Consider the following 13,745-nt stretch of genomic DNA (forward strand, 5'->3'; position numbering starts at 1 on the left):
TTTGTACAGAGCAGCCATGTGGTAGCACCATTTGCTTTTGTGTGCAGGCCAAAGCATCAAGCCTTTCAGAAATACTGACCATGCCAGGCAGGAGCAGAGGCAATGAGCATTATTGCCAGTGGCAAAGCTTTTTGTGTCAGCAAAATTGAGCTGTCAGAATTCAAACAATACGTATCCATCTTGCAAAGAATTCACAAAAGAGCCAGTTTTCCCACCACAATCTAACCATGCCTAAGGAGATCATTTCTTCTACATCACTTCCCCTTTTAAGCACTTCCCTCTAGAAAAACAATACTTTAATGGGCATTAAACAAGCATTTTCAACACTTTTTAAAAACCTAATCATAAAAGCTATAGGCTCGTTAATGAGCATTGCTTCATTCTTCATATTTAACACGTGTGAATGAGCTTTAAGACACTCCTGGCTGTGGTTTTACACTTACCTCCTAACATATAATGCAGGGCTAAGGCCTCTTTCACACCAGAAGACCGATCAAGTCTGCCTGTCCGTTTTTCAGACGGACCCAATCGGACCACGCATTGATCCGATCCAGGCCACTAAAAATCAGACAGATGACGATATGTTCACCATCCGTCCGGCAGATTCGATGACAATCGAAAGGAAACTGGCATTTCCTTTTCAATCCAACCACCTCATAGAGGAGAGCGACTGTGTCTGTGTCTGCGCTGCATAGTGGAGCAGACATGGACTGGTCATCTGCCTGCTCAGCAGGGATCAGTGGACAGATCCCACAGTGAGCAAGCCGATCCGCTTGGACAGATCCACTCCATCCGAAAGGGGCCTAATAGTCCTACATTGTACACAATGGTGCCAAGGTAAAATTAGCGTTTAACCCTTGTAGTGTGTGGGAAGGGGGGTTTGTCCACCGCATTTTTTTATTTTTTTTCGTCCCAGGGCTGGGCTTTAATCTGAGAGGTTGCTCATTTGCTTAATGCAGTTACATAAAGGAGCACTGTGCAGCACAGTAGAAATGTGAATCACATAATGGAATAAAACTAATTTTCTTACAGAGAATACATTAGAGAATTACTGCAGCCAGCCTTCTGTATTGGCTGCAGATTTAATCACTGTGTGCTATTAGTTTTTGTGTTGCATTAGGAAAATGTCATCTATGTTATGGCTTTTTTTATTACTTCCTACAAATACAAAAAAAATATGTCCTGTAACAGGATTTAGAATTGTTTGCAATTGTTGAAAATGTGCAGGATTACCACTTTTTCAGCTTTGCAGTTTTCAATGTCCACTTGCTTGTTGCATATTGAATTAGCTGTGTGCTTGTGCTGATTTACCTTGCATCAAATAGGATGGGGCAAAAGCGAGGTGACACAGGACGCTTCAAAGCTTAACCAGCAAATAGTTGTCCACTGGGCAGTGCAAAGTAGCAAAAGTGTGTGATCACAAGACTTGCTGAACAGCAAAACCTTTGTCAGAAACAAATGTTCATGCCAATGTATTTAAAAGACCTATATAGTGGTTTTCTACAGTCCAGAGCACCTGACATTTTTCTGCACCCCAGTTCCTCATGCATAGGACATGGAAAAAAAAAAGGCTAAAGCAGTTCGTACACAGCTTTCGAGGGCCGATCACGACAGTTCATCCGAAATTATCCGAAGGGACAAACACACATTTTTTCTCGTGCAATACCAGATCGAACGATTTTTATTTAATCCGTACAGTATTAGTCCGAAAAAAATTGGAAGAGCAAGACCACACATGCTCTGAACGAAAGAACACATTACATTACCATTCAATACCTTACATCGCTTCTGAAGTTGAGTAATCTCTTCATTTTTGATGTGAGATTAGTATGCTGAAAAAAAAAAAAAAGGACGTTCATTCATCTGATATTTGCATCATGTGTGCGAGGCTTTGGCGATTCATCTATGCACGAAAGCATAGGAACTGGGTTGTAGAAAAACAGCAGGTGCTCTGGACTGATGAGCTAAAATCTGATATATTTGGGTGTAGCATGGGCCAGTTTGTTTGAAGGACTTGAGAGCAGTACAATAAATCCACTTTTCAAGTAAAAATCCATGTTTACCTAGAACCCCTAAACATTACAGTGGGTATTGAAAATAATCACCCCCCCTACCTTTTTTTGTATTCGTATTTTGTTTCTTTGCAGCCTGAAATGAAGACCGACACGGTTTTTGTTTGTTGTCTTCATTTCAAGCGGTTTTTCAAACGCAATTGTTTTGAAGAAAATACACCTTAATGAACTTTAATGCAATAAAAACCACTTTATAACCCAATTTTTTTGGTAAATTATAGAAGATTGTTACGCTGCGTAAATAGTTACCAAATATTTTACGCTCTAAAATTGTGCAGGCTCATTTGAATAGTGACAAACTACAATACTTTAAAATCTCCATAGGTGAAACTTAAAACATTTTTGCAGGTTACCCAGGCATACAGCCGCCCATAGAAATGAATGTCTGTGCGTGGCTGTACTATGGTATACACTGGTATCCTCCTAAACGCTCTTGTAACTTATGTACATATGCAGAAAATAGAAAATAATTTCACGCATATGCCCAGATGCTATACAAGTGTTTTATACAAGCAGCAGTTTATATCAAAGTACAGCCATACACACCCATTCGTGCCTATTGGTTACTGTTCGCAGTACCTGGGCTTTCCAGGTGCTGCAGAGTCCAGCATTGGTGTCGCTCTGTAGAATGGTGGCAGAATGAAAAGTGACACACTACAATTGGACATTACTCCCCAAATTCTACCATTAAGAGTGAAATCGAACTTCCTCTTTAAAGAATTTTAAATGGCAATTTTCTCACAAAAATTTGTGTTAAGTTTGTGCTGGTCATTGCTTGTTACTAATAATGCCAAGGATATATGCATTACGAAGGCTTAGTTCCAGACTACAGCAGGTGGTTGTTTATTAGTTGCACAATGCTTAGAGGTGGTCAAAACCTGACAGGTCATATGTATGCCAGCCTATGTAGTCAAGAGTTCTCCGATCTGGCAATTCTTACCCTTATGTTTAAACAAAGCTCAGAAGTCGCACCGAATTTTGTATTTATTTACACTACAAAATTATGCTACTTGTATGAATAAATTCAATTTCTTGTCAGTTTATTACTTTTTCCACTTGTCTTGGAAAGAATAATTTTCTTAGATCTTGTGTGTGTGTATATAAAAATATATACCATATACTCAAAATCATTTATACAATTTGTATGGGATTTTATTTTTCCAGGTGAAAATCATGACTGAGAGAGCGTTGCTGGCTGTGGCGTGTGAGCAGTTCCTTGGGAAAAATGTCCATGAGATAAAGAATGTGGTTCTTCAGACCTTGGAGGGTCACCTACGATCTATTCTTGGTACAAAATATAGATGGGTTTTACTTGCTATATAACACTATTTTAGTACAGGGAGACCTGCTGCCATTTGTTTTTGCATTCTCCATAACATTGATTTGTGGACTTGCTGAATAAGTATGATTGTGCACATAATATATGTTGAGGTTTTCATACTAGGTTTAAATTAATCAAGAGACTTTTTAATTTTTTTGAACTAATGTCAATGAACTTTGCAGCATTAAAAACTCTGATAAGGAATATAAAGGTTTTCCAAAAGCATTGAGCTGTAAACTATTTGTTTATGTATGTCCAGGCATTTAATTGTAAGCCCAGGCTTTACCCAAATTTACCCCCAAACCTTCTTTTCTCATTATAGAGCATGCCCAAGTATTTTTTCAAACCTGTTCCTGTAACAAGAAACCACTGTTTTTACCCTCTGTAACATTAGTAGGAGTGTGAAATCATTGCAGGGACAGCTTTTTGGAGCTCTTTTCCTGTTGACGTGTGCTACTTCTCCTAAGGGCCCTTTCCATGCACATAGTGCATTGGCTGACTTTTGGGAATCAGAACTGAAGAGAAAAAGGGGATTAAATGAGGTGTGTGTGTGTGTGTGTGTGTGTGTGTGTGTAAACCAGCCAGCCCTTAGTTTGCTATACTTACCCACCAGTCTGCTGACAAACCAAATAAACCTGTCTAACATAATAGGTTAAAAACAGGGGTTTAGTTAACACACATTTGCAAACGCATGTATAAGCTGCAGGCCACTCCAAAGCACCCTGTGTATTCTGCAGTCCTAAACACTACCTAACACTACTCGCGCACAACCCCATCCCAGTAATTTTCCATGCTGTCAGGGATGGAGACGCTTGCTTTACAGGCTGGTGTTTCATCTAAAGTCCCAATTTGCCTTTACCATCTATATTACTGGGATGGGGGTGTGCGTTTTTCCAGCTGGTCATTTTTTAGTTTGCACCCTATGGCTTCCACATAGCCATTCGTTTTTCAATACCAGTCATGGCTGAGAGCAGGTTGGGGGAGGATTGGGCCACCTCCAGCTCACCTGTTTCCCATCCATCCATTAGCATTCATGTACTCCCATGTTTGGAGACACTCAGTAGACACTCAGTTTGAGTAGTAATAGGTAGTGTTTAGGACTGCAGAATACACAGGGTGCCTTGGAGTGGCCTGCAGCTTATACATGCGTTTACAAATGTGTGTTAACTAAACCCCTGTTTTTAACCTATTATGTTAGACAGGTTTATTTGGTTTGTCAGCAGACTGGTGGGTAAGTATAGCAAACTAAGGGCTGGCTGGTTTCCACACACACACACCTCATTTAATCCCCTTTTTCTCTTCAGTTCTGTTATAGACAGGGATGGAGACGCTGTGCAGTGCTCGCCGGTGTCTCATGTAAAGTCCCAAAACTGCCCAAAAATTTTCCAGACTTTTGGAAATCAAGGCAGTTGCGTTGTTTTGCTGGGAAAGAAACCATTGCATGCATTTGAAGAGGAATAGGGATTGGTGAGGTGGAGGCAGTGTTCAGCAATTCACCAGGCAAGGTTGGAGTTTGTGTAGCAAAGACTATTTTTCCTAGGTTTATTGACTGACACAGCTTCTCTTTATTCTTGACTATAGGTTTTATAATGCCACCTACAGGAATAGGACACTATTCTTATTATTCAGGATTTATATAGCTCCAACAGTTTGCGCAGCGCTTTACAATGTGAGGGAAGACCATACAATTACCATACAATTCAATACAGGAGGAATTTAGAGGGCCCTGCTCGTTAGAGCTTGCAATCTAGAAGGGAGGGTCAGGTGAAAAAGGCAATAACTGGGGGATGGGCTGATCGAGAAAATGGAAGTATAGTTGTTAGGTGTGGGTAGGATAGGCTTCTCTGAAGAGGAGGGTTTTCAGGGATCATCTAAAAGCTAATAGAGTAGGAGATAACCGGACGGATTGGGTTAAGGAGTTCCATAGGATTGGAGAGGCTCTGGAAAAGTCCTGGAGGTGAGCATGGGAGGAGGGGACAACGGAGCTAGAGAGCAGGAGGTTTTGAGTGGAATGAAGAGAGCATTTAGGTTGGTATTTTGAGACTAGGCTAGTGATGTAGCTGGGGGCTAAACTGTGGATGGCTTTGTAAGATGTTGTTAGTATTTTGAATTGAATTTGTTGGGTGAGCGGAAGCCAGTGGAGGGCATGACGGAGAGGAGTAGCAGACACTGAGCGATTGGTAAGGTGGAGGAGTCTGGCAGCAGCGTTCATGATGGATTGAAGGGGGGGATAGCCTGTGTAGAGGTAAGCCAATGAGACGGGAATTGCAGTAGTCGAGGCGCGAGATGACCAGGGAGTGAACTAGGAGCTTTGTTGTGTCATTGGTTAGAAAGACACTAGGCAGTCCTAGCTAGTATAAATCCTCTCTTTGCTATAGGCAAGCCAAGTATTTCTGCCTGGAATTTCAGGAGTAAAGACCTAGTTATCTGCTGGGACCTGTGGTTCCATAGTCTTTTCTCCCTTTTTTTTTTTTTTTCCCTTTTTTTTTTTTTTTTTCCTGCAGACATCTTCAATAAACAGCCGGGCTTGGAGCAAGGCTGTATAATCTAGATCCAGTGGTCACCCCAGTCCAGACTGGCACGCATGCCCTTAGCCACGGCCTGGGTCAGCTGAGACAAAGCCTCACCTTGGACTGTTAAACAGCCCCCCACCCCTTACTTTGGTGGTGAGGAGGATCTGTCTTTGGAGTGATACCCACAACCTCTGTGGATCAGTAAGTAGATGACCCCCCCCGGTCACGCATGCGGCAAGGGTACTTCTGCGTTAGTCGGCCCTGCAGGTTCCCTTCAGGCCTGTCTTTCCTATTACCTCTATCCTCTGGAGCAATTTAGTTTGAGGTTAGGTAACCTGTTCCCTAGTCTCCCCAGGCTTCAAGCCACGGCTGCTTCTCAGAGCTGTTTTTTTGTTCCGGACTGCTCGTAAGTGAGTAAGCCATGTGATTGGGAAGTCTGCAAATTTAGGTCGTGGCTTGAGGCCTACTAGGGCGAGCCCACCATTTTGCTTTTGGTCATTTGCCCTTGTTCACAATGTAACTTTTGCCCACACTGTGCTTCTCTGCTCCTGACGTCACGCCCAGTGTCCTTTCCTTACAGGCCTGTATTTTGTGGAGGAGCAAACTGCTGTGCCTGCCATTTTCCTTGAGGGCAGCTGCCCTTCTGCAGCGATCTTTGCAGCCAGTGCTCGGTCCTCTGGCGGGTGACAGAAGTTTGTCTATTGCCTCTTGATGCCGTAGGCCGCTGGCCACGCAGCATGGATCAGCCTCTCCTGTGGGGCAAAGTTCTCTATGGCTGGCCAGGCTCTGGCACTGTTGTGCTGACGTGCCGTAGTTAGTTGGTGACAATCTTTTGGGGTACCCTACCACTTCCTTGCAATATCCTACCAAGATGGCAGTGTTGCCCAACCGGGGGCCCAAGTGTATGTGAGTGAATCTCCCCTGTGTCTGCGAATGGCTGCATGGTACCTGGGCAGCGGTGGACATGCAGTACACCTGTGCTTTTGGCCAATTGTTCCCTGGGAGACCTGTGTCTTTATCCCTTGTACATATCTAAGCATTTTGGTGGCTTAAGACCAGTCTTACATTGGCTTCCTTCGAGATCTTTTGAGGCTGCGTTGCTGTCTTGTATCTGCTAAAGGGTTTTCTTGCTCTGCCTGTTTTGGTCCACCTATTTTCATGTAGAGAAACATCCAGCACATCTGTCTGTAGCCTGAGCTTTCTGTAAGTCCCTCTTTTGAGTAGACCCTTCGACAGAAGTGACACTATCCTCCTGTCATGGACCTACTCATCTCTAGTTTTCGTGGGCATCCATAATACCAATGAAGGCGTCTCCTTCCTTCCTGGTCCCCCGCAGGTGGGAGGACTTAATTGGGAGAAGGTCTCCCCAGTTTATGTAGACCTTGCTGGCTGATTTGGCCTGGAGCCTCAAGTATTTGCATGCTTTGTTCTTGGGTGCAATCCCTTTGCTTCCAAGCGCTCTGCCTCACTGATTCAAGTGTTGGTCTGCGAACCAGCCATCTACAAAAAAAATAAAAAAATAAATGCCTTGGCCAAATTACTCTTCCAAGGGAGAGCTGGTTTTCTAGACAACATCAAGAACCTTATGGGTGGAAAGAGAGCACCTTTCTCCCGCTTTCTGAGAACGTTAAGGAGCCACAAGTGGGTCTCCCCTTCTCTGTACTCTAAAGGCTTTTTTCATTTCACTGACTCCTTTTGACAAGGGATCTAGGCACCCCCAGGCTCCCACAAAGCAAGTCTGTTCCCCCCAAGCTGCAAAGCCCTGCAGACAAGTCTTCCTTGACAGGGAGGCTTATCCCCACCTGTTTTCAGGTTGAGGGGTCTCCTTCGTTGGATAGTGGGTCTGTAGACTTTCCTGCTCTCCACAATGGGGCCCAATCTGGAGTTGGCCAGGCTACAGATGAAAATGCATTCTTATCCGCTAGCCAAATTCTTTTCTTTCCTTCTCTTCTTATCTGCAGGCTCTTCGGGGCAATACACAGTTTTCCGCTACAAAGAGTGATTACCCTGGTTCCAGACTTGATGAGGGTTTGGAAATTTACTCCATATTACTTACGGCTCCGGAGGAGGAAGGTGTTTGTCCAATCCTGGACATCCAGGCCCTGATTTACTTGGTGTAGCTGTGGCATTTCCTGATGGAATCCACTCGTTACGGGGTTGGCCTCACTTCATTATAGTGATTTTGTGGACTCCATAGACATCAGGGATCTTAACCACATGTTTCCACTGGTGGCGGGCACCATTGCTTTTTACACTTGAGGTCGGCAATGCACGTTTTCAGTTTGATGTCTCCCTTCTTGGACTGTCCTTTGCTCCCGGGAACTTACCAAGGTGTTTGCTCCAGTTCTGCCGTGCTGAGACGGCTGTGATTGGCTAGCTGTATGATCCCCCTTTTGAGTACTAACTCTGGACTGATGGAAAAATATGGTTTATTTGCATTTGTATACACTTTTGTTGTACAAGTTCTTTATTATCATATATAATGTAATAGTTTTACTTATTTTAAATAAAGATCTATTGTGGAAAAAAAAAAAAATATGGTAATTGCTTGCTCACTCTGCAGGGCTTCGGATGGGTCCTGAATCTCATTAAGACCGCTCTGACCCTCACCAGGAGGTTAGGGTGTCTGTCTGATCCTTGACTTGGCACAGGTCAAAGTGTTCCTTCTGCTGTACAGCACAGGAGGGTCCAGTCAGCAATTCGCCGGCAGCTGTTGTCCTGCAGGTGGGATTTCCTAAATTCCAGTCTGCAGGTTCTGGGCCTTATGCTGGTCATTTTTGAGGCGGTCCCTTATGCGCAGTTCTTCTCGAGTGGTCTGCAGAAGGAAATCCTCTCCAAATGGGACAAGTCTCTCCTGATACTCAAATTCTGCTGGTCCAAGGGTCCAGGAGCTTTCTGGTCTGGTGGCTCCAGTCTCCCTCGCATTTGGCCTGAAAGTCTTTTGTTCCACTTCTCTGGCTTGCTATCACTACAGATTGCAACCTGTCTGGCTGGGGAGGAGCCCTGGGGCAGAGTTTGGCTCAAGGCCACTGGCGCTGGAGGATGCTTGACTACTGATCAGGGTCCTGGAGCTATGGATGCTCTGACCAGCGTGGTGAACTGAGCATCTTCATGGGCGCTCAGCAAGGGGGTCATTTGAATACAGCCTTTGTCGAGTGTCAGGGTGGAGGTGGCAACTGCGCCGGAAGCTTCCAGAATCATTTTTTTTTTAAATTTTATTTATTTATTCAAAAGAGACAATGAAAATATTCCAATACATCATTTCAAGTCCATTTTACATTATAAAGCATTCAACACAAAATTATTTCCAACATCATCTGTTACATTAAATTCAATCGAGGCTGTAGGACTTAATTGATACAATTAACTAAAGTCATCTGTACTCTCCATTGTCCCTAATATTTTCTAACGTTATTTAATAAAACAAGAAAAAAGAAAGATAAAAGAAAACAAAAAGGAGAAGAAAAAAAAAAAAAAAAAAAAGAAAAAAGGGATTATAAATCAAGAGTTTCTCCCTCTCTCTCCCCTCCCCCCTCAACTGTTATCCCATGAATACTTTAGCTCCTTATCCTTTATATCATCAATTCCTGTCTCTACATAGTACTCCCCTAAATTCGTAAGTCAGAATCCCTAAATAGGGTTAAACATATATGTCCTCTTCTCATTTTATATTCCCAAAGGTCTCTGTTTATAAGCTTCCTCTTTTTCTTCTCTTCTATTCATTTCACTTTCCCTTTTATATTTCCTTCAAAGGTACTCTATGAACTGCTCCCTTGAAGGAAGGAGATGTTCTTAGAAGTAATGTAAGGGGAGTTCCTCGGTCCACGGAGAATTCTCCTAAGTTTAGTAATCCCCTCACTGAGATCAACCTCCCCCAAATCCTATTTCTAAGTGTCTTCCCCTTCCCTTGGTGTTCCCTATTGTGTTTCCTTGTATTCCTAGTATCTGTGTAATCCTGTGTCATGTGATACTGTGTTTATTTAAGATTATCATTAGTGTTCCAAGGCTACCTACAGTTAAGTAGTCTCGTTAACCAATACCTTTAAAATGGTGCTACTATGTGTTTAGTTTAAGTATTGTGCCACAACAATAAATATATTTCCACTGAAAATGTGACGTGATTAACTGTGATATAAAATACATTAAAAAAAAAAAAAAAAAAAAATTTAGTTATGGGGAGGAGGACAAACCCTCCCCTCCACTTGTGCCAATTAAATCCACCCGTGACCCATCCACACCCCTTGTGTAAAAAAGGAGGAAAAAAGAAAAAAAAAAAAAAAAAAAAAAAACACCCCTCCTCCATTTGGGGGAGTGTCCATTGATGCTCCTATTGTATTCTCCGTGCTATCTTGGTATTTTCTAAATGTTTCTCCCTATGAGTCTGGTATCCTCCCTTACCCCTATTTATTTTCTACTAACTAAGGGGAAGTGTAATGAGTTCTCCCTTCATCTGAAACTATAAACTGATTCCATAATGTCCATGTTTTAGTGTATAATTCGTGTTGGCCTCGTGTTGATAGAATCAGGTCTTCATATTTATTCATTTCTTCTACTTTGTTTATCCACATGTTAATAGTCGGCGAGTTAGTTTCTCGCCAGCACAGGGGTATGCACGCCTTAGCCGCATCCAATAGATGGCGAATGATAGAATGTTTATATTGCCTATCCGGCATATCCGGAGCGTGAAAAAGAAAGAAAACAGGTTCGTCCGGTATTATATGTTCTGTAAATTTCTGGGAAATCTCTCGCACCTGTTTCCAAAAGTTATCAAGTTTAGAACATTCCCAGAAAATATGTAATAAAGTCCCCTTTTCTTCTTGACAGCGCCAGCATCTATCTGAATTGTTCGGTGAAAATATATGTAAGCGTGTTGGTGTGTAATACCATCTAGATAACAATTTATAGTTTGTCTCCTGTACCCGTGTACAGATGGAGGATTTAAATGTAAATTGTAAAATATGTTGTAATTGTCTTAATGAAAACTTATAATTTAATTCTTTCTCCCAATTATCTATATAAGATGGTCTATAGTCTGATGTTGGCGTGACTATTAGGGAGTAAACCTTTGATATTACATGGGATATCGTTCCTGTTTGTGTACACATCTTCTCATAGGTGGTTAGTGGCCTATCAAATTCCCGTGGGGTACGCTGTGATTGTAAAAAGTGATGGAGTTGGAATGCTTTCCAATGATCTAATCCATACCCCTCTTCAGGGGAGGTCAATATATCCACCGACACCCAAGAGCCTGATCTCAAAAAGTGGGATGCCTGATAGATCCCCCTGTCTCTTAATCTACAGAAAGTTTTCTCCTGATATCCCGGGGCAAACTGTGGATTCCCTAAAACAGGCATTAATGGTGAATGCCTTGTCGAGAGAGCTGGGTTTTGAAAAATTTTTGAACATATCCGGATCGTTGTACCTACAGTCGGGTGTCGTGTCATATCTCGTGGTAATGAGCCAAAGCACCATGGTGCTCTATTCAGCGGTATATCACATTGCGCCTGTTCTACACTAGGCCATAGTTTAATCTCCTTATGACGGTTCCAGTCTATAAGTCTGCCTAAGTGAACTGCGTGGTAATATCTTAATATATCTGGAACCGCTAATCCACCATAGTTTTTAGGAAGATAAAGTAACTGCTTCTTAAGTCGCGGTCTCCGTTGGGCCCAAATAAATTTTGAAAGTACTACCTGCACCTGTCGGAAATAACTTGATGGAATCGAAATAGGTAAAGCCTGAAGGAGATATAGGAATTTCGGTAAGATGTTCATTTTAATTATATTACTGCGACCAAACCAGGAACTAAGTCCTGTACGCCATCTCTGTAATTGGTCTCTTATTTTATTCAATAGTGGTGGAAAATTCATCTTAAATATCTGAGAAGGCACAGGTGGTAATAAGGTCCCCAAATATTTCAGGGCCGAGTCTGTCCATTTTAAATTAAAATTTGTATACAGTTGTGCCTTCAGAGATTGTGAAATTCCTACTCCCATTGCTTCAGACTTACTCAGATTGATCTTTAAATTAGACACTATACCATATAGACTAAATTCCTGTAGTAAGTTTGGTAGAGAAATCAGAGGGTTGGTAAGATTAAATAACATGTCGTCTGCATATGCGGATACTTTCTGTTGAGTGCCTGCCAGTTTTATGCCACTGATATCGGGGTTATTTCTAACAGTGCACAAAAAGGGCTCCAAAGTGAGAGCAAATAATAGGGGTGATAATGGACACCCCTGTCGTGTGCCATTTGAAATACCAAAGCTCTCAGATAGAACCCCGTTTACTTTAATTCGGGCCGAAGGGGCTGAATATAACTGTAGTATCCATTCTCTCATCCTTTCTCCCACTCCTACATACCCCAATACCGCGGACATAAAGTTCCAGTTGACCCGATCAAATGCTTTTTCCGCGTCCGTCCCAACAAATATACATGCTTGTTTAGAGTTATACGCTACATGCAGAAGATTTAAAGCCTTTACAGTGTTATCCCGTGCCTCTCGGGTGGGTACAAAGCCCACCTGGTCTAGATGTATCAAAGTAGGTAAGTGAGGTTGGAGTCTATTAGCGAGGATTTTTGAAAATAATTTCAGATCTACATTTAATAATGAAATAGGCCTGTAGCTAGGGCATTTTGTAGGGTCCTTCCCTTCCTTTGGCAGAACTGTTATGTGTGCTCTTAACGTATCTCTATGAAACGGGGTATCTGTGTGTGATTTATTAAACATATCTATCATTTGTTGGCCGAGAATTTGAAAAAAGGTCTTATAGTACTGTATTGGCATCCCGTCCGGCCCTGGTGCCTTTCCTGTTTTTGTGTTTTTAATTGCTGTTTGTAATTCCATCAGGGAGATAGTGGTAGATAATTCTTCCCTCACCTCCTCTCTTAATCTTAACATACCTGATTTAGAAATGTAATTAATCACTACTTCCGGATCAATGGACTGCGGAGACAAATTATAGAGTGACAGATAATATTTTCGGAAGTCCCGTGCTATATCTTCAGGTCGTTCAGCTTTCTGCCCTGCTTGTGATATAATCTTAGGAATATAGGTTCTCGTTTGTGTGTCACGTAAGGTTCTAGCTAACACTTTCCCACACTTGTCCCCTGTTTCATACATCACCCTACGGGTTCTCTGTAGTGCTGCTTTGGCTTTATATTGTAGTATATCCACTATCTGTTTGCGTATTGTAGTAAGCTCTCTCGTCAATTCTGCTGTAGGTGCATGTTTGTGTCGTGATTCTAAATCATGTAAAGTCTGTAGGAGTTCGTTCATCTGCTGTATACGTTGTCTCTTCAATCTAGCTCCATGTTTGATAAATACCCCCCTAATTACTGCCTTGTGAGCTTCCCATATAACCCCCGGACTTAATTCTTCATCTGAGTTAGTTTGAAAATAATGTGTGATTTCCTTCTCCACTTCGCTAATCACCGTCTTATCTTGTAGGAGGCTCAAGTTCAATGACCATGTCTGTGATCTGATTAGGGGTGTATCTGATAATGTGTATATTAGTGTCAATGGTGCGTGGTCGGACCACGTAATAGAACCGATTGTTACAGACTGTACAGATTGTAGTTGTGCATGCGGGACTAAAAAATAATCAATCCGCGAGTATGATGCGTGTGGAGGGGAGTAGAAGGTATAATCCTTTTCTCCAGGATGTAGTAGACGCCATACGTCGATCAGCTGTTTTTTGTGTAATTGTGTCGCCACTCGCTTTCGGATTCTGGTGGGTAAAGAAGTAGTTCCTGCTGATGTGTCTTCAGATGGAATTAGGGCCATATTAAGATCCCCTCCAAGAATAAGCTGACCCTCCTGAAATTCCTGAAGCTGG

General features: G+C 42.3%; 1 protein-coding gene across 2 annotated transcripts in view; it reads left to right on the forward strand.

Moving 5' to 3' along the window:
* FLOT2 (flotillin 2) overlaps positions 1–13,745 on the forward strand; it is a 102,567-nt gene that overhangs the window by 59,384 nt on the left and 29,438 nt on the right. For both annotated transcript variants that reach the window (XM_082244838.1, XM_082244837.1), the window contains exon 4: positions 3,237–3,360. In XM_082244838.1, the coding sequence (XP_082100964.1) occupies positions 3,237–3,360 (124 nt within the window). The remainder of the gene's footprint in view (positions 1–3,236; positions 3,361–13,745) is intronic.

The sequence above is a fragment of the Pelophylax lessonae genome (genome assembly GCF_965119305.1).
Source record: "Pelophylax lessonae genome assembly, chromosome: 2".
Classification (NCBI taxonomy): Eukaryota; Metazoa; Chordata; class Amphibia; order Anura; family Ranidae; genus Pelophylax; species Pelophylax lessonae.